Below are 20,961 nucleotides of genomic sequence, written 5' to 3'. Positions count from 1 at the left end.
ACGCATTATATATCCATGAAAAAACTTCCCCGAGGTATTACTCTCCCTTTCTCCTATCAATTGCAGAGTCCTCCACCACACTATGCAGCCTTTGGGCCATCGCTGCCTCCTCCAGATCCTCGACACACTGAATAATTTTTATTTTTTTAAACCTCTACAGCATGGACAAAATCTGTTCCCTTCTTTGTGCCAGTGCAAATCTCATTCATGCCTTTACAGGACTTGGGTAGGAAGCAGTCTCCTCCCTCTCCAGCTGCCCTGAAAGCATGTTCTCCTCCTCCTGCCCAAAACCAAGCAGCAGCATATAGAAACCTATGGGGACTCAGAGTTGCTATTAGCATTAAATTGATGTGGTTTTCTCGTAATTGAGACTGCATGGATACAGATCTCAAACTTCCATTTTTTTCACCTTGGCAGCAAAGCTAAATATTACTTTTAAAAATATACAAACTCTGTTGGGATTAAATCAAAACTGATGTTTTCCATTGTTCCCCCACATGCAAACATACCTGTCTTCAAAATGTTTTTCTATTTACTGTGAGCAAACATTTTCCCTTTGACAAAAGAAAGGAGGTGGAAGTAGTCTCCTCTGCCTGGCAGAGCTCAACTGAAACAGGAAGATCCGAGGTTTCCAGAAGATATAGGATTAATTTCTTCCCCCAAACCTGAGGGGACACAAGCCTCTCTTACTTCACAGGCGTTATTCTTTAGCAGTCACCACGCTCTGATATTCTGGCACTTAGTGACATATGGCGATATGCTCCACAGTAAGGGAACAAACAGTGATGTGATGGGACCGGAGCCCTGTGAAGCCACCCTTGAGGAAAGGGGTAGTGCTATTCTGATCTTAAATCTGAGAGAGATTGGGAGCAGGACCTGTCAGCCTCCTGGGTGTGAGGGAGGGGAGGCAGGCAACGCTCCCCTCACACAGGTCATATCACCCAACCTTGCTGCTTTCTGAATATTTAGAGTTGGAGGGAAAACAGCCCCACCCGATATCCATCAAATATTACCAACGACATAAGACATTAGCCCTGCACCAATGTCACATTTACCTAAAAATACAGCACAAAAGAGGAGAGATGCACCTCATGCTATACTGCAAAAACCTTATCTCAGTCCTCAATGACAGCTGGAATGACAAAGGAGCTGCAGCAAGATTCGTTAGTCACTTGCAATAATAGTATGAGGTCAGATGAGAATGCAGGTATGAACTTTGTAATACTGTGACTTAAGCAGGAGTGCATTCCTCATCCCAGGTCTTGACCAGGGGGGCCTAAGCCAGAGTATTCAGCTTCTTTGCCTGATGCTTGTTCCACATCCATCTCTGCCCTACACTGCTGCTCACTCCCCCTTTCACTCTCTTGTCATTACCATCACTGTAGCAGCATAGCTTATAGAAAGGGCAAAAAGGTACACACTACTGCTGTTTTGGCCCACAAGTACAGGGAGGTGCTTTCTGTGCTATTATGGCAGCTGTATTTTTAAAACGTTGCTTTTAAAAGCTTGAGAGTTGCCTGGAAACTAAACTTTTCTGAAGGCAGGGTAAAGCAGCAATAGACTAATCCCTGGTCTACAAGCTGTCAGATTCCTGTGACAGCTTCTGCTATTAGCTAACCCATCAAGAAGACCTCATCTATATAGGCACTTAACCTCTATATTTTAATAGCATACATTCTAGCTATCTTCATTAAAATAAAAACACTTAAAGTCTATTACAAATGGAATGCTTTTACTGGTAACAAGTTTCCATCAAGCTCTAGCCATGTTTGCACTGCTTAGGATAAGCATGCCATAAAAGAACACAGTTATCCGCCACTGGACCGCAAGGAGAGGAAAAGGCTATTGATCCTGCTGGTGTTACACTGCTCTTCTGGTTTCATACCCTTTCCAAAAAAATATCATGGATGGGCTGCTCTGTTAAATATGTCTCTCTGTAAATCAGCACTGCAATCAATGTGTTGTGCTAAATACCAGGCATTTCTGAACACTCTTGAGGTCAAAACCTAGCTCTACAAGGCAAAGTAAATCAATGCAATCTATAAAACAGCTTCAGCTAGAAATCTAGAGAACCCGAATATACGTATAATTTTTTCTTAAAAGGAATCAGTGCTTGATTTTTGGGAATCACTATTGCTGTCTCCTCTCCTCAATTTGCAAAAGACATGAAAAATAATCCGTTCTCTCCAACATTTCTTTCTGTTCACGTAGAAAAAGATAGGTGAACCCTCCAGTTAGTCCCCTCACCCTGTTGTCACCTGTCCAAGTCGGACAGCTCTATCGATATTCCTCCCAGGACTGTGGGATAAGCTTTCTCAGATGGTTGGCTCAAGCAGGACAGGGCCATTCTGTCCTGAAACATCCCATAGATGATGCCTCACTTGGGCATAGCTGTAAAACATTCCCAGCCTCCTCCTGCTTTTATTAAACACTTCCTTCTTACCCAGATCTTGTTCAAAGCATTACATTTAATTTTCACTGTGTTCTAGGTATGAATTTTCACCCTTATAGACTTATATTGTTGATGGAAATAAGAACAGAGGAGCTGATTAAATATAAACAGTACCAGAAGCCACCAGGGAATCTTCCATCACACAGCTCAGCTCAGAGTAACTCAGCAGCAGCCTGAATACACCTTAAAATGCTCTGCTTTGGCTCCAGGCTTCTAGAGCAAACTGTGTGAAACCATGGGACAGAGCCAAGCTGGATAATCACTGGCTTGGTACAAGGCAGCAGGCAAACTTTCTGGGACTAGATCTACCCCTATGATCCATCCCTGCTGCCCTTGGCTGTTACGCACAAGTGTGTTGAGATCAGAGATTCCCCCTGCAGCCCCCCAAGGTTGCTTGCATTTTCCCCACCATGTAAGAGGGGCTCACCTCTGGTTTATTGAAGAAGCTTGTAGCCAGTCATTCAAACCTTTCCCTATGTGATCTGACAGACACACTCATTCCCACATGATTGAAAACCCACCTAGAACTGAGGCAGCCACATCTGGCTTTGGGGCAGACACATCTGGCCACATAACTGAACAGAAGCTGTACAATATTATTCTTCAGGGCCTCCACAGCAGACCTTATGGTCTACCCTGGCTGAAAAGCTGCACGCCATTAGGACCACAAAACACAACTTCTCCTTGTCTACTTTTTAACTCAAGTATGATCCTAAAAAGGGCCTTCACAGAGCAGATTAATAAATTACCAGAGAACAGATCAGTCAGTCCTACTAGAGTTGCTTTCAGGCTGCGGCTAAACCTCCTCTTCAGACATAGCAGTACCATTTGATCACTTCTGTCACTAATCAGCTGTGTTTTACTGCACATTACTATCCTCAGGGCTCTGCCAGCAGCCTTCTCTACAGCTCCTGGTCAGGAGCATCCTCAGCACACACCTGCAGCTTCCCAAAGTCGGGGCTTGTGGTCGGGGAGCAGCTTCTAGTTGTCTTTGTATTCCTCTTAAGCATTTTAGCTCCACAGGACAGAGCAGAGCCAAGTGACACCAGGAATGAATTTCTGTCTTAGAAAAAAGCAACTATCTGCTTCCCAAAAGCACAGCAGCTAGCAAGCACACCCACCCACGCAGGTGAACTTGCACGACAGCCCTGAAGAGTGCCAGAAAGCAAGGGCTACAAAGTTTTTAGCCTACATAAAAGGCAATACTTACGCAGAGACTATTTCTTCCCCACTCACAAATTTTGCGTAGGAGACTGCCTTGCGATGCCCTTTGAACACCATGATTGGCTGCTTAGTGTTGCGAAGATCATAGTAGTGAACACAGTGATCTGGAGACGAGAAAGAAAAGGGGCAAAATTCAATCAGTTGGGAAGGATGCACGAGACCTCTAATAGTCTGCTCACAATAAAAGTCCTGCCTGCAGCTTCCACATCTCACTTAAAGCCTCATCTAGGATAAAACCAGTCTGCGCCATAGCAAAGGAACGTTTAAGCAGGCTTCTTAAAACAGCCCCCAAAATTCATCCAGAAGGGTCCAAGCAGCCTTTCAAAGAGACAGCGAGGGAAAAAGGTGCATCCACATGTGCATGCACATACACACGTCCTCCCACAAAACACATTTGGCCCGTGTGCAAGCCAGCAGCTAAAAGGACTCTCGCCTCTCCTGCCTGCCTTCTTGGCTCCCTGCCTGGCCACTCCAATTGCCATTTCTAATTCCCTGCACCCCTTCTCCTTCTTCAAGCTGTTACCTCTTGGAAAACTGTTAGAGAACTCGAGGCTAAAAACTCAGTCTGTCTGCTACTTAATTTGGATCATGGAAAATGGGGATTAAATCCCATGCTTACTCTAAATGGATAACCTCCATACTTTGGGGTTTTTTTGCTTTTTTCCTTTGACTTTATTACCAATCAAGAGAGAATTAGGTTTCTGCTAGTGAGAGAACACACTAAATTCCAGTTCTTCTTAAGGTTTAATTCACAGATGTGCTGCAGTGCCACAACCACATAAAGGGGATCACAACAGAATTAGGGACACATTTTATCTTCTGCACAACTAAATGTCAATTCCCAAGAAAACAGAAAAATAAGAATAGAAAACCCCATGAGACCCAAGCCCCAACCCCCCCCAGCACTCTTTCCAGCTCAACAAGGTTAATAAGCTTCTCCCTTCCCGACTTTCAACTAATGTTGAACTTCATTTAATTATCCCCTGCTATTCTGGAAGCACAGGGACGGAAGGCCACACACACGCAAGGAAACTGAGCTGGACGCCTTTCTCACCAAGCAACTTGTGACACCCAGACGTCAGCTGAAAACTGCTCTGACCCTCCTCCCACTGAAATAACACCCCACCAATGGAAGTTTATCACAAAGATTACACAGAAATGAATTTAAATGCCAATAGCTACCGTTATTTTTGTATTTGCACAGCATTTTAAAGCAGGGCTCTCAGCTGTACAAACACCCAGCTGTCTCAAAATCCCATGTGGTTTGAGAGATAACCGGATTTACATCGCTCAGGCTACAGCAACTGCCATCAGACTAGCAAGGGTAGCTTCTCCCCTGTATTAACAGGCTAATTGGTGGCTGTGACAGGACCAGGGGGCTGTGTCAGAAACACCTTCAGTAAAACAAGGCAAGTAGGCAAGTTGCCTTCCCCTCTAACTGCTTCCAGCATCTTGCTCTCTACATAAGATGGGATCAGAGACTTCTCCAGTAAGAGGTTTCTGGCTCTCTCCCTCCTTGCCGTGTAAAAGCAGACACTCCAAGCAGCCACACCAAGTTTTCTCCACTACTTACACCAAACTGTCAAATTACCCCAACATGTTGAAACCCAGCAGCTATTGTACCCATTACTGCTAGCACTGAAATGCTGGAAAGTGCTGTACCCCCAAGCACTCTTTCTAACACTCCTGTTTCTTCCACCTCTGAAATATTAATCCTCCGAGCAGCCAACACTTATCAACCAAAATCTCAGTGTGTTCCTACCATGTAGGTATTTTAATTAGCTTTAGAACAAGATGATATTGCAACAGGCTTATTCAATAAAGGGGTTAATTTTCAAAGGGACTTTGAATTAAACATTAACACTCCTTTAACAAGATTTGGGTAGCCTGGTCCCTTCCACCTCTCTGAAAGCTGGAGCCAAAAAACTCCACATTTTCTCAACTGGCCAGCAGACCTGCTGCAGGAACTACGAAACAGTTAACTGGCAACTGTTATTTTAATGAGCAGAATGATTCTAGGAGGGCTTTCTGTTAGGAGCCAGTTAGTGGATAAGCCTTTCAAGTCTATTTTTGCTTACAGTTTCACCCTCCTCTCCAGCTGGCCCATCAGTAGGATACCTTTTGAGCACCAGATTTTATCCTTCAGAGGGTGGCTGGGAAAGGGGTACCTGTGGATGGCTGCTGCGAGCAGCTGGAGCAATGTGGAGAGGAAAGAGCCATAGCAGGAAAGACAAGTCCGTTTGAAGAGCAGAGACACGAAGTGCATTCACCTTCTAAATATCGCAACAAACAGCTCGAAGCCTGCCGGCATCTGGCCCCAACACCGCATGTGCCTCTCGGCTCCGGCAGGGCAATCAATCACTGTCTGCTCTGATCACAATGAGTCCGAGGGAATGAGCAAGGCCAGTGGGTTCTAAAATTAGCCACTTAATTATTAATTGATTATTTCAGCAGCCAAAGTGTTGGTGCCCAATTGAGGTATTTTTTTAATTCAATTGAGGCAGCTATTTTTAAGTAGATATATGAAGACAAATGCTCACTGCATTCATTAAAATCAGAACAGGTGGTCATGTTTTACAATTAAAGAGATACTCTCTCTTGTAGGCCATATGGACTTTCCGAAAACATGATAAAAATGCCATCTGCTGAGGAGGCAGAGAGCCCAAAAACGAAGCTAAATGAGAAAAATACAACTCCCAGGTACCCTGGCAGCAGCCTCGCCTGGTAGAGTTTGATGAGCTGAAATTGTCTGTGATGGGCAGCATCCCAGGCATGCCAGCAGGTCCAAGGCAAGGTGGCAGGGTGCTCTGGGAAGCTCAGAAAATGAATTAGTCCTAAGAGGCAGATGAAGGTAAGGAAAATAGAGTGGGCATTGAGGGGAATCAAACACTTCTCGAACTCTGCAAGAGCCCATAAGCTCATTCAGCATCCCACCACTGGCTCCTGCCCTCGGCATCCCTGGGAGTCCACGGAGCATACTCTACTGCTAACCAGTGATGCACAGAGGTATTTGCTTCTTGTTTTGCTCCTCAAACATGAGCATCGAAATATTCATTTAGCAATTTTTTTTGCAGCTCTACAGTTTCCACCCTGACCAGAAAACTCACTTAGAACAATCTCAACTTGGAAACAACATTTCCACAGTTAAAAGCCTCATGCCTTAACCAGCAGCAACAGCTCACTGCTTTACTTTTTCTTCTGTGTTCAGGCTTAATTGAAATATATATGAGATAATGGGAAAGAACATGTATATATACCATAACAAATTAAACACTCCGAAGCAATTCTCATCTAGTTCAATGTCACTGCAGAAGCTGAGCACAACGGAATTCTGCTGCTTTGCCTTCTGAATTCAAATGTTTGCTGGCAGGCCATATTTTATTATATATATATATATTTTTTTTAAGTGATCTCAGAAGGCAAAAAGGGCAGCTAAGCTCTACCACTGCTGCTGAGAGGTCTCTGACCACAAGCCTGAGTTTTTAAATAGTATTTTTCCAGAATGCTCAAGAACTGCTTACTTCCCTTAAGACGCTGCCACTTTCACCTTTGAGCCATCTAGTGACAGCTAATCAAGAATTCAGACTTTTCCAAACTTCTGAAAGATCTCACCACCTCTTCAGTAAATATAACCCACGTCAGCAAAGGATGGCATCCCTCATTGCTCAACAGCTCATAAATTCACAAGACTCCAGCCGTCAGGAACAGGGCAAAAGAGAAGGATGGTTCTGTGATGTACAAGTTGAAATGATCAGCACCTTCTTAGTCTCGATCCTTGGAATCGGCTTGTTGCAGGGGTGACGCAGCAAATGAACTGATGATGTGGTTACAGGACCTTAGGAAATCAGGTTAAATAATTCTAAAAGAAGGGAGCTGGGAATTGCTAATAGAGCATCCTAGGTAATTTCAGAGTTGTTCAGAAAGATGGAATTGCTCCTGGATTTTTGGTTGTTTAAACAAAAAACAAACAAAAAAGGCAAAGTCTGCTTTTGCCAAAAGTGATTTTCCTTACACTTAGATTTGTTAATAAAATTCACAAAACAGCTGTTGCTAGCAAGCTTTAGGTTCAACATCACCTACTGCAAAGCTCTTAATGTGTACTGACAAGCAGCAGCTCCAAAAAGAGTAGGCAAGGGTTAGGAAAGAGCATCACACAGCAGCAGTTTATCTTTCACGGGGTACCTGTACGTGCAGGGTAGCAACACACTGAAACCAAAGAGCAGAGCAATCCAGCTCTGCAGGTACCCAGCAATTCCAAGTAACATTCATCTTCCAGGGCACGTGCTTCACCCACCTTCACACGAACATTAACCAGCATGAGCTAACTCACAAGACTGCCCCCAGGCTTTTTGCAACCAGTAACCACTTGCTCGAAGGGATATCAAGCCAAGGACAGCAAAACAAAAATTTACTTGCAATGCAACAGTTTTATATTCAATTGATGTAACGACTAGAAAGCCCCAAGAGCTGCATACAAAGGTTCTGTGGCTCTCCTCTGGTAAACTGAGTTGCTGGAGAATCAATGACCATTTTTCTTATTTCAATCATTTAAAAACGTGTTATTTCTCAACTGTTCAATATTTAGATTATTGATCCATTCAAAAAATAAGTAATTTACATTACTCAGATTTTTAAGTGCTTATAGACTTGACACTATAAGTGGTGCTTGCTGCTACACGTCAGATGACTGTTACAGCCAAGAAGATGCCCATATTCAAAACCAAAGTTGTAGGGTAGGGAGCCAGATGTTAATTAAGTGGTCTGTTAGAAGTCTTCTGTTATCAAAGCACATTTTGGACTTTTTTTTTTTTTTTTTTAAATAAAAGAGATCTTCAATACCAAACTCAGGGGACAAATTAATTTCATATATTAATGCTCTGGCTACAGCCTGCAGTCCTGCATGCCTCGTGCTACAGATGTTTTACTGAAACAGAAACCCAGGCTAGAGTGTAACCTTTAATGTGTTTCTCTTGCGCTTCTTTGACCACGATGATCTGATTTGTTGCATCCAGTAACTCATATCCTCAGCTGATGATTCCCTCAGTTTCATCTATTTTCCTCCATATGAACTTCAAGCTTGGATCAAGGCTGCCTGTTTTCACCAGTGAAACTCTGTACATCCGTAGTAAGAATAACAGACATTTATAGTCTGAGGGGTGTATTTAAATGACTTGTTCAACAAGATTTACACTGAGTCAGAGCAAATTTGGTGCAAGATACACCTGCCTGCCTCAATTAGGTTATCCTGAAGAAACTAAAAGAGTAACAAAATAAAAGGGCACAAAAAAAGTCCATAGAATACCTTTAGTCAGAAAGAAAGATGAGATGCATGATTTTTGTGGAGGTTGATTCCATTTCTGCTTTCACTGGTTAAAAAAAATTATTTCAGAGATCCTGAAGGAAGCTCCCATTGATCAATACATACTGAAGGGCTTCGCTGAAATCCAATTATTTATATTTAAACATCTACCAACAGAAATTGATCTTTCCTTTCACTTGCTTCTCCTCTTTATACCAAGCGTAAGCAAGATTACTCAGCGCACAGAGTGGACAGAATGAAGCCTTCAAAGCTACCTAGAATTGTATCTAGGCAACTTGTTTAGCAGAAAAATATAATCATATCCTTATGCCTTCAAGTGTCCAGAGCCCAGGGGTTCAAACCAAAGCTTGTGTTTCAAGTGTCTCTGGGTGAAAGGAAAGAGTACACATTGTCATTCCCTTAAAAAGGCATGCCATGAAGGAGAGGGCAAGCCACCTTAATGAATTTTTGTTGAACACAGATAAATAAGCAGTAGAAGAACAGAACTTTAACATCAAGATGGGTTAACCAAAAATCTCTTTTTCAGCCAGATGTGGTGTGATTTCTTGCTATAAAAAGAAAGTTTGCATTGTCAGAGGTAAAGCCTTTGGCTAGACTAAAAATGGAAACAGAATTAGTAAGCTCACATGCAACCTCAGTTTTCACTGTTAAAAACTTTTCTTCTTCCATTAGTGAGGAGAAAGAAGGAGATAAAAAGGGACAACAGCTTGATTTAAAAATAAACTCAAATCAACAGCAGTACACTGTACTACAGTGTACTGTATTGCAGTACACCAAAGATGACTTGGCACATTAGATGCCTCGGTCCTTACAGAAACCTCAACAAGGGCTAGGTAAACAAGTGCTGCTCTTTCTCAAAAGCCTGAGAGAAGACAGACAGCTGCTATCAGAACCCAAACCTTGAAGACAAAACACTTTAAAATAGATTTCCTTTAATTTGAGAGGAGACATACAAAAGCCTCAGCACTCTCTTGACCTCGAAGCCATCTAACAAGCTGCATACTTACTTACAGACTAACTAAAAAGCTATTACTAAGGAAACGGAACCTCTCCAGTAGATCTTCTACATACCTCCACACCAGGAAACAGAGCCTACCCACAAAGGCAGTGATACCATCAAAGGCTGGTCAAAAGACAACTCAGGATTTAATTATGAGGAAGCCCAAACTGAAACTTAATCCTACGCAGAGTGCAGCTTTTGTTTGAAATCCATTTTTGCTCAAGGGCCCTGAAAGTCAACGTAAACTGGAAGGGACCTCTGGAATCCAGCCAGTCTGACTTCCCACTCAAGGAAGGGACAACTACAAAGTTGGATTCAACTTCGAAGTTAAATAAGTGTGTTCAAGGGTCCTACTCAGTCAAGCTCTAGGCTTTTCCAAAGAAAAAAGAGTCTGTAAACTCTTCCCTCATCTTAGCTGCCTTGAAAAGTGCTCTCATGTCAAAGTATTAGGGAGAAATTTTTTTTAATCCATATTTGCTTAAGCTATTTGCTATTGATATAAGAAAGGAAAGGCATTAGCCCACCGCTCAGCACTACAGCATTAATGTTTAGACTGTGTTTTCCTGCACAAGCTTCTGGCTTCTCAGATGTTTCAGGTTTTGCCTGCCTCCGCCCACATGACAGGGGTGGCATGAAGCACTGCCATACAACCTTAGTTCTCCTTTAATTCTTTTTTTTTTTTTTTTTCTTACTAGTAAAAAAGAAAATGGAGAACCGCTGAACTTTAACTGCTGCCAGGCCTCCAATACCAAACAGCAGCACTTGGAGATCTTCATGTGACTGAGGCAGCTTTGTTCAAAAGTTTAGAGTGCAGATTAGCTGAAGTTTGAACATCCATATGTGGGTCTTGCTCTGGAAAGAAGACTGGGGACATACGACAGTTGAAGACTCCAACTTTGGGAATAATTCAACTCAACAGGACAGGTCAGCCTTCATGCAGGGACCACAAAAAAAAGACTATTTTTAATCTTGGGTCTCTTCCAGGGCAGAAGAGAGTGTAGAGTGGGGGAAAAAAGGGTCTTTATTATAGCAATAGAAATGCAAGGTGGCATTTGGGCATTCGACAGAGAACGGTGAGGAAGCCTTCCAGCCAATGAAATACTATAGACATTTATTTCACTTGACAAGAGTAATACCGGGATGGGATATGATCAGCGCAGGCTTTGGCCTATCACAAGCCATTTCAGGGAGAGAAGAGAGTGTGACAGTTTCTACTACATAAAGGAAATAGATGCTTTGGGAAAAGAGAAAAGACGACAACGCATTAGGGACAGGAAACAAAGTGGACTTGAATTCAAGCGAACAAAGCCCTGCACCAAAAATTAGCGCAAGAATTTTCTTAAGAAGAAATTAGATAATATCGACAACAGTGAGTTGACATCAGTGCCCTCTTTACAAACCATTTCCCTTACTGTAAGGAATGAGATTAAAAATGGGTTTGATACAGCCTGAAGCAAAAAACCTTTGACAGACAAAACTATCCAGAGCATTTTGCTGAAGAATGCAGTGTGCTGTTTTCCACTTGCAGCATGACAAATCACATGAGGAGGAGAGAGCAGAAATAAATCCATTTTACCCCAACAAACATCTCCCTGTAGAACACTGCACCGCAGGTAAAGCTAACTGATATATTTTTTTTTTCCTGCCTATACCTTCCGTTCAAAAAAACCCCCAATAAACCAGGAAAATTTTATCCCAACAGCCATTATTAAAGGCACATTAAAATGTTTGCTGGATATGGCTTTGTATTCACAATTTTCTGTTCCAGCAGAAATTGCAAGTACTTTGTTTCTATAACTAAGACAAAAAAACCCATTTGATGTATTTGCTTTTTCCTCTTCTTTTTACTTACAGTTCACTTTGCAGTAAAGGAACAGTTTTTCCCTGAATAACCATTTTCTGTTGCCCTGGGGGAATCTCAGCAATCTTTTCTAGAAGCAACACTCTGGTCCACAGCAGCGAACTGGAACAAAGCCCTTATTTTGTATTTCATGCGTGTGCCTAAGATGATTTGGGATGCGGTACTTCATTCATGTTTGCTATCGGAGTTCCGCCTAGACAAGTGGTCTCACACCGTTGTACCAGGCTCCCAGGGAGCTCCCGCACACCATGGCTTCATAGGTGTCAAACATTCAACAGCCACCCAAAAAGGGACTGAACTTTGGAAAAGCATTCAATAGATGTTTTCCCTGCAGGTCAAAGCCTCCCCCATGTCCTCTTCCCTTACACCATGCTCTGAAGACTATACAATATTAAGCAAGGTCTGTATAATTTATTTTGCTGGGGGCAAAATCTTAAAAAACAAAAACCCCACCCAATCTTTTAAGTGAGGAAGTCACAGAGCCCGTGATGTTAGCAAGGAGATGAAAGAAAGTTTCTGAAGCAAAGAAAGGCACATGGGTATTTGGGGATGACAACTCAATCTCATTTTCCTACACTGCAATACAGATGATTGGCAATAGCCTCCAAAAATTGTATTTAGGGAATCCAATACAAATCCAGCCTCCAAAAGAATCATATTTAGAGAATCCAACACAAATCCAGCTCTGGTTTTCATTTAAATGAAGGAAGAGCACAGCTTTGAGAAGAAGGAGAATGCCTAACAGTGTTCTGTTTAGCAGATTGGATGACAAAGGAAGCAACATGAGAAAAGTCCACTCCATGAAAACGGAATTAAAGACAGCTGACGTTAGATTAAACACATCTGGTAGTCTCAGTTTAATCTCTGGCAAAACCAACAGCACAATAAGCACCTTCTACCTCTCCTCCAACCAAGAAAAGGCTCAGGGATGTGACAGCAGAGGGTTTCAGGTTAGCACTTGAAATATTTTGACAGTGCTCTGCAGGGAAGACTATACCCTGCTTCAGCCAGTGATTTTCATCTCTTACTAACAGCAAATGTACTTTTTTTTTTTTAAATGTATATCAACACTAGCATTTCACTAAAGATCTATATCTCCCTCTGCTGAACAGATGAAGGGAACAGCAGCCTTGACAGGAACTGCCAACTGGGTTTTTAACCTTTGTATTCGACAGATTCCCTATGGCTCGAAGTTACAGATGACATTTGCTGGGTTATGGATAATGGTCTTTACACACTGAGGACATTTTTTACTGACTTGTCTAAAGCTTTTGACACAGCAGCCCATAAAACCTCCACCCTAAATAACTTGTCTCATATTAAAAAGAGAAGGAGGAGACATAACACATTAGAGATCTTAATCAGTTGAGAAAAGGGCTCTGATGGGTGGGGGAAGCAAAACAGATTTCTCTAGAACTCCTTTGAAACTTTGACCTTTATGGTTTTAAAGAGCTACAGAGATTTCTCACAGGAATAAGGGATAGCTGGTCTTTGTGCAATTCAAAGATTGCCTTCTGTCATACTGCTGGAGAAACAAAATATTCAGTACACATAAGGAAGATTTACTCATGTTACAAAACCAATGAAGACAATAGCAGTAACAACCTGCAGATTTTGGAAGAATTCATCCTTTATGTCTGAAAGACAAAAAATAATTATGTACTGTTCAGACTCTTAATCCAACTTCCCTCCTTGACTATGTAACATGCAACTCTACATGCACTAGTGCACATAGGCCAATGTCCAAAATGAGTTTTAATACACCCAGAACATGTGAAGAACAGTCATTTTATAGTAAAAGGTGCTTCAACCCATGCTGTCTAAAAAGGGGCTACATCTCTGAAGATCTGAAAGTCCTCACATGAGCACCAGGGGTCTTACTTGTACAATGGCTGTTGGAAACACCAACACTGTGTTGGACAAAACAGCTTTAAGGGTTTTGTCATATCAGCAAACATCATACAAAAAGAACCAAACAGGTTTCAGAGCAGTCAAAGTGGCTCTAGGGAAAGAGCAGGCTGCTGCCATATGCATTACAATATGCAGTTGAGGGCCTGAGTTTGCCAAATTATCAGTCAAATCCGATTTTGGTCCAGAACTACATTTTACTTCAGTAGCCTGAATAGACATAAGCCTTCTTTCACTAGGTTCTGGAGATGGTGGTCCGATTCATTAGCTAAACTGCCCTCAAAGCAGACTCCACTGGAAGAGATGATGGATATTAAATATAGTGCCACAATCACTAATATTCAAGCTTCAGATAAGAATGTTTAAACCAAACCCCCAAATGTATGGTGGATTATGCAGACAAGGAAATAAGCACAGGAAAGCACATGATGATACACAGGTACCCAATGTGGAAAAGAAGCAATGTACACTCTAGCTAGGCAATGAAATAAGTCACGTGAAGAGTGACTAGATTTGTACACACATCTACAGTCTTAATTTTTATCATCTTCTTGAGATTCAAATGGCTAACATGGCCTCCGTAGAGGAACCTAGCCCAAATGTTCAAAAACTCTTCTCTTAAAAACTCATGCAATGCTTACATGCTCAGATACTATGAAAAGATGCCTTCAAAATGAGAGCCCACACTGCATTCCCAAGTTACAGATTTTCCTATGCAATGTGGCAATCTTCACCACTTTGTATGGAAAAAGTAGTGTGTTATAAAAGTCCAAATGTGCACAGTACCCAAATAAAAGGCTGGAACAGTTAATCTACACAGCAGTCTGAAAAGGAGATAACACAGGAAGCCATTACAAAGGATGTCATTCCAATGAGCAATTCCTTTAAACTATCTACCAGAAAAACTGCAGCTTTGGAAACTGCAGAGGTTGGAAAGGATTAAACTAAGGGATACAGCAACAGCTAGTAGCAAGAGCAATTTGGCATTCTGAGGAAAAGATGAATCTTGGAATTGCCTATCTGATCCTGAATTTCAAGGCTCATTTCAATTTTAATTTGAATTTTGTAACATTGACTAAATGACTTCTACGCCAGTCGTAAGACAAAATGTTCAGGAAAAGAATATTTAAGCAAACAATTAGCACGCTCATTTCTGCTAGTGACAGATACATCCTTTTCTCCAGAAAATCAAATGGAGCTTTTCAAATTCATTTTATTGGTTCACTTGTTACTGAAGTGTGACGACCTCTGAGATAAAGCTAGGAAACTCCCAATAGGTCTCTCTATTGTTACTCACTATTCATTGCAAACGCTTTATCCAAAACAAGTCAGGGGCTACTTTTTCTGTGCAAGTAAAGAACTTATATAAGCTTTTAAACTCTGAAGATTATGTGAAATTTGCACATGCAACATGCCTTGCACACCTATGAATGGTTTCATGTCCCTTCACGGTTTCCTAGGAAGCAGCTGCAGCAGCGCAGGAAGACACTGTACAGTGCCTGGCTGATCTGGTAGCATCTCTGATGTGTAGATACAGGCAAGTCAGCTTTGCTGCAAAAATCGTAGGTTTAAATAACATGGCATAGCTGCAGCTCTCCTGATTGTCAGTCCTGAGCAGAAGCAGAATATGATCTACCTACCAGTACTTTACCTACCAGTGCCAGAAAGATTGTCTTCACCAGGACAGCAGAAGGTATGGTTTGATATTTAACTTTCATTTACATCCCAGCATCCATGAAGAGGGATAATTTTAAGTCAAACCTTCAAGATGGTGTTCTAACCTAAACAATCCCACTAAGCTCAGTGCTTCCCCCGCAATAAGTACTGTCGGGACAGAAATATGATCACAACCACACTCGTGAAAAATAGATTCCTCCAAACGACCCTCAACTGACTGAAGTGCTGTAGATGCTTTCAAAGGTTACAACAAATGAAACCTTTGCAGTGGAGTTCTGGAATGAGTTTAAATAAGGTGACAAGTGCGCGCTTCCAAAACATGGACCCTGTCCCCTACTTCACCTGCCAATAGCCTCAGAGGTCATGGACTAGAGGAAGATTATCGAATACCCACAAAAAGAAAAGACACCCTGCAGGTAAAGTCCAATACAAGTAACGGGCAAGTCCTGGACTGCTGCATGCCATACCGCTTTCATAAAGGGTGAATTTTGAGCACTGCTGTGAACTTTTCCACAGGCGTGAAAGAAATGCCTAACCTTTGTGCCTTTGAATACTGTGCTGAATTCATATGCTGAAGGTAATCTTGTAGCTTAAGCCCAAAGAAGCTGCCTAACTCCACCCTAAACATGTCATATATTCACACAAATAGATTCTTTCTGAGTCACTGCAGGCTTTCAATAGAGCAGAGTACTTACCCATGAGAATCTATTAAGGTAAGACCTTGCTTTCAGCTGGAAAACATTAATTCTCTTCCAAAAAGGCACACTACCTTTTTGGTCATTAATATCACATCATTCTTCTGAGCTGAGTGACAAGCCAGGCAAGTCACCCAGATCCGAGGCAGCACGAAAGGCTAGCTCTACAGAGAGATGTTTGGAAAAGAGAAATCACCGCTCCAGTTACTGCAGCAGGAAAATCAGTATTTCACTGGACAACGATGGTCTCCAAAGCGGTCCCGCTTGGATACCAGGTATAGTAGCAAAATTGAACGATGCTGATAAAGGAGCCACATGTGACCTTGACCTGTAAGTGCATCAAGGCAATGCAGAGATCTTAAGGGGTGGGTAAATAGTTGCAAATGAAAACAAAGCTGTTGACATAGCAACAGGAGTCCTTCAGTATGCTGGATGCTGTGGATCAGTATCGTTAGTTTTGCGGCCGTTCAACAATGAAAGAAAGGCGGCAGCCATCAAAGCCAGAATACGATGCCATTCTGTAATGCTGAAGATGGTGCACAGGAAAGATCTTTAAATAGCATGCAAAACCTGCTGGGGAAGGGCAAAACCATCTTCAAAGGAAAAGCACTTTCTTGGGATGTGTTCTTGCTCAGTGTCACTGTACAAGTCGGGAAGGGAGTAAGGAAGAGAGACAAAGCAGGCAAGAAAGGGGAGAAACCTTAGCACTAGGAGGAGACCTCACGTTCACTGAGGATTTGCCCTGTGTTAACTAATGCTAATCTTAATTCAGACTGCCAAAAGCCTGTCTGGGGCTGGCACTGGTGCTCTATGATCAGGGTATGAGCTGATCCAGAAAAAAGGCAATTCAGTTTTGGCCACACAATTGCCAGTATGAAGGAAGAGATGGAAAAGCAAAATCGGCAATGTTTAGGAGGGAGTATGGTATCCCCAATGCAGGTAGTCTCAAACTCTGAGGCTGTAAGTAGTAAAACCAACATAAATCAGCACTACCCCATGTTTTGCCTGCCCTGGTCACTTAATCTGAAGCGATACTGTCAAGAGTTTGTGACAATGCAGTGAAGCAGTTTAGGGACCTGATCAAGGTTAAAACTAACCTAGCAAAACCTTAAACTCTGACCACACTGCAGCTGTTCTGTTGCTTTCCTCTGCCCATCTGTACTTGTCCGCTGCTTCCACTTATTTTGTGAAGGTCCTAGAGAGCCGGTAGTCTCTCTGTCCTGCATCCCTGAGGAACCCCCTCTCATCCCCCAGTCCAACCCGCTAGATTTGTGGGTCCTACAGGGAAAAAATATAGCATGTGAGAAGATGATGCATCCAGTGTAAGAACTCTGGAATCTGAAGTTTTGATGACATGATCTCTGCATAATATATGGGAAATGAAAGGTCAGTGGTAGCTGCTGACAGTATTACAACATGCTGGGAATAAAGCATCGCTACTATCAATAGCTACACTTAGCTCACTAGGGTTAGCAGACAGTCTGATCTCACCCAGACTGCACAACTTGGACATTCAAGCTGCAAACTGCATGCATTTGCAGCCTTTTTTTTTTTTTTTTTTAAAGCCGGGAAACTGTACTGCTAGAAAATATATGGGTTGAGGGCATTAGTGCTATTGCCAAGGCAGAACAATAATAACTTCAGTCATGATTTATATAGCTAATTTCAGGATAAAACCCTATCTATTTTTAAAAAGAGGAAAAGACCACAAAATTACCTGATTTTGTATTCGGCAGTGATTACAGTTTATACTGCCCAATGTTTCAACTCAGTAAGCATGCAAATAGAATATTTTATTAAAGTAACAGACAAAGGGGATTTTTTTCTTTATGTGCCCTCTCCACTGCAACAGATTTTATCAGGCTGCAGCCAGACACACTAGCTTCCCTCTCACCTGAAGTGCCTGTCTGATTTTAAGAGAATTATTTCCCAAACCAAATACTCATTTCTCTCTTGTATAGGCTCTATTTCCAGGTTATTGCTCATTTGTTCTGTTTTAAGCTACCAAAATGATCTCTTGGTCATCTAAAAGCTTTCAGAGTGAAGAGCCCAGAAAAGAAACATATATGTCATCCATATTAGATGGTAATCCTGGGATTTGCTTCTATAGTGGCAACTAAAGCATGGTTTTCTATGGCATCTGAAGCCAACCCCGTTCCCTCTACTGAGAGTGGTCCATATGGAGGTACACAGTCTAACAACACTTTTGACCATGGCTACATCCAAAACAAAGCATCACAGCAACTCCTTCCATTATTACTACTTGCGTTTACAGAAACACAGAGGGTTTGACCAAGAAATCCACACAAATCCCAATTCCAACCCACATCATGTCCTCGTCAGGAGGCATTGTTCAAGGCAGTTGCTTCGTGTTCTCCTGCTGCTGCCAATAATGGGCAGGAACCTGCGGAGGAACTTGGCACAAGGGGGAAAGGGATGTTCTCCACAAAGGAGGAGCAGTACAATACGAACAGCAACAAGCAGTCTAGCAGAGTCAACATAGTCTCATCAGGGAGAAAAACACAGTCAAAGCTGCTGGTGCAATAACTCCCGTTTCGCTCACTGTGCCACAGGGTTTGCAGCCTGACCTTGCTTCAAAATCCATCACCACAGTTCTTCAGTACACTCCTTTTATTTGGCAATACAGTATGCAAACTGGGTCCAGGTGAAAATGCTTTTTTTAAACCAAGATCTCTGGGTTCAGGATTCCCTAGAGAGCCCTGAAGCTGCGGGTATGTGACTGTGGCTATCTACACAGCAGTATGGCTGAGGGACCCAGATGATGGCCAGGCTGCCATCACACTCAGCACCAGACATGCAGAAGTGACATCCCCACCCAAAAAGTGCCTGGTTTGAGAACCAGAGGCCCTCAGCAGATGAAGCCACACAAGGAACAAAAAGGCAATGAGACCATTTCAATAGGCTGCTGCATCAGCTCACAGAATTCATGCCATGTGTTGGCAGATCTCTATGCAACTTTTAAGTATCTTCCTTCCTATTTTTCTGTAAAAGGGAGTTCTTCTAAAATTGGAGAAAGTGATAGAAAGCACAAAGGTACCTCTCTGAATATCTTACCGGTGTACAATATGGCATCATGGGCAGAGGCAAACCAACAGTCAAGATATTACTAGCAAATGAGAAGGGATATGTAAACTGGAGACAGGGTAGAAAGGACTTTAAGGTAGCCATGCTATTTCTGTGGAGAATGCAAAGTGGGAATCAGCACAGAGATTCAGAGATGCTGATCTAGTTGAAGCATCTGATTAGGAAAACCCACTTCAAAGAGTCATTCTGAATAGATGCATGCAAGTGGACAAGATGCATTTGTCAAGGGCAAAGGAAAATGTTTCTTTAAGCCAGGTGTGAAAGAACAAGACCTTATGAAAAGGTGTTTCAGCTGTATAGATGGGTGGGAAAGACCCTCAAGAAAAAAAAACCCTGGAAATTAAAATTGAAAAAAATAATCATAATTTCAAAATATTAACACTGAAAAAATTTAGACTTGCAGTCAAAATTGCATTGCTAAAGCAAGTCATGCTAGCTTGCAAGCTATTCTGCATACAGAGGAGGGGGGGGAACTGAAACATGTATGTTTAATAATTTGGTATATTAAATCAATTTACTTCCTCCTTTTATCTCAAATTTTAAGTACCAATACTTTTGCCCTTCCCATTTCATCAATTGCTTATCTCAAAGTCTTAAACTATAAATATATATATACACACAGAAACATAGACACATATATAGCATTAAGTTCCATCAAATCAACAAGTAAAACAAGAGGGTATATACAGGAGCAGCACTTCTGCCTAAATACTGTACAAAACTGTGTTATGCATGCAATGCTAGGAAGTCTTGGCTCTCTCACTCAGTGATTTAGTCAATGGTAAGTAATTGAAGCAATTTTCAAAACTGAAAATCCTCTTAGCATGTGAACAAGCCAAGGCAGAGCTAGGACAGCTTTCTAAAGTTGTCCACTACACTAGTCACTGAATTGGTGTTTAGTGTTTTGAATTGCTTATCTTTATTCCTACTGTGGCGCAAACAGGAACGGCCAAGTCAGTGCACCCAATCCACCTTTTTTTTTTTTTTTTTAAAATACTACTCAAGAAACCCATCTTTGACTCTTCGTTTATTAATTTTATAGCCCATGTGACAAATCATGCTATTTAGAAGTTAGATTGCTTTTTCCATAGACTAAATGAAGTTATTAAACAACACTAGCTGAAACAGATGAAGGAGAAAAACCTTTGTCTCCATCATAACACATTAAACAGGACTGTTTTACTATATGGACTAAGTAGACAGTAACTAATTTCTTCACTCTGATTTTTTTTAGGAGTTCAGAAGGAACATCTTTCCAGACTCCAGTATTTCTTTTAATTTCATATGCCATTTTTCCACATGTATTTATGGCTGAAAGATCAATTAGAATTCCTTTGTAGGAAGCAATTCCCATCAGTTCAATTACTCTATGTAATTGTTTCAGCAATCATAGTTAAATATCCATTTTAATTTTTATTTAGTGACTCAATTACCGAGCATCAAGCAGATGTAAACACTTTTAAAATTTTATCTTCTCTCCCTCCTACGTCTTGTTCCCCAGTACAAGTACCATTTTACCCCTCAGCATTCTCTAAATCATAAAAATGCACACGTCATTTAAAACCTCCATATAACTCCTAGTGCTCGCTAACGCTTCTTTCCCAAACACACTTGTTGAATATGAGCCCATTGTAGTTTTTTTAGACCTGAGTGTAGGCGTAGAGACACTCCTATCTGCTTCCATCCCACGTGCCCTACTGCTCCAAAAGCCTTCATAGA

The 20,961-nt window shown here is 41.7% G+C and overlaps 1 protein-coding gene across 2 annotated transcripts in view; it reads right to left on the bottom strand.

Moving 5' to 3' along the window:
• RFWD2 (ring finger and WD repeat domain 2, E3 ubiquitin protein ligase) overlaps positions 1 to 20,961 on the bottom strand; it is a 121,837-nt gene that overhangs the window by 33,954 nt on the left and 66,922 nt on the right. For both annotated transcript variants that reach the window (XM_010580646.1, XM_010580647.1), the window contains exon 14: positions 3,663 to 3,780. In XM_010580646.1, the coding sequence (XP_010578948.1) occupies positions 3,663 to 3,780 (118 nt within the window). The remainder of the gene's footprint in view (positions 1 to 3,662; positions 3,781 to 20,961) is intronic.

The sequence above is a fragment of the Haliaeetus leucocephalus genome, unplaced genomic scaffold (assembly GCF_000737465.1).
Source record: "Haliaeetus leucocephalus isolate CR32 unplaced genomic scaffold, Haliaeetus_leucocephalus-4.0 Scaffold730, whole genome shotgun sequence".
In the NCBI taxonomy this organism is placed as follows: domain Eukaryota; kingdom Metazoa; phylum Chordata; class Aves; order Accipitriformes; family Accipitridae; genus Haliaeetus; species Haliaeetus leucocephalus.
The sequence above is the reverse complement of the archived record's forward strand: the minus strand, read 5'-3'. Positions and strand labels throughout refer to the sequence as shown.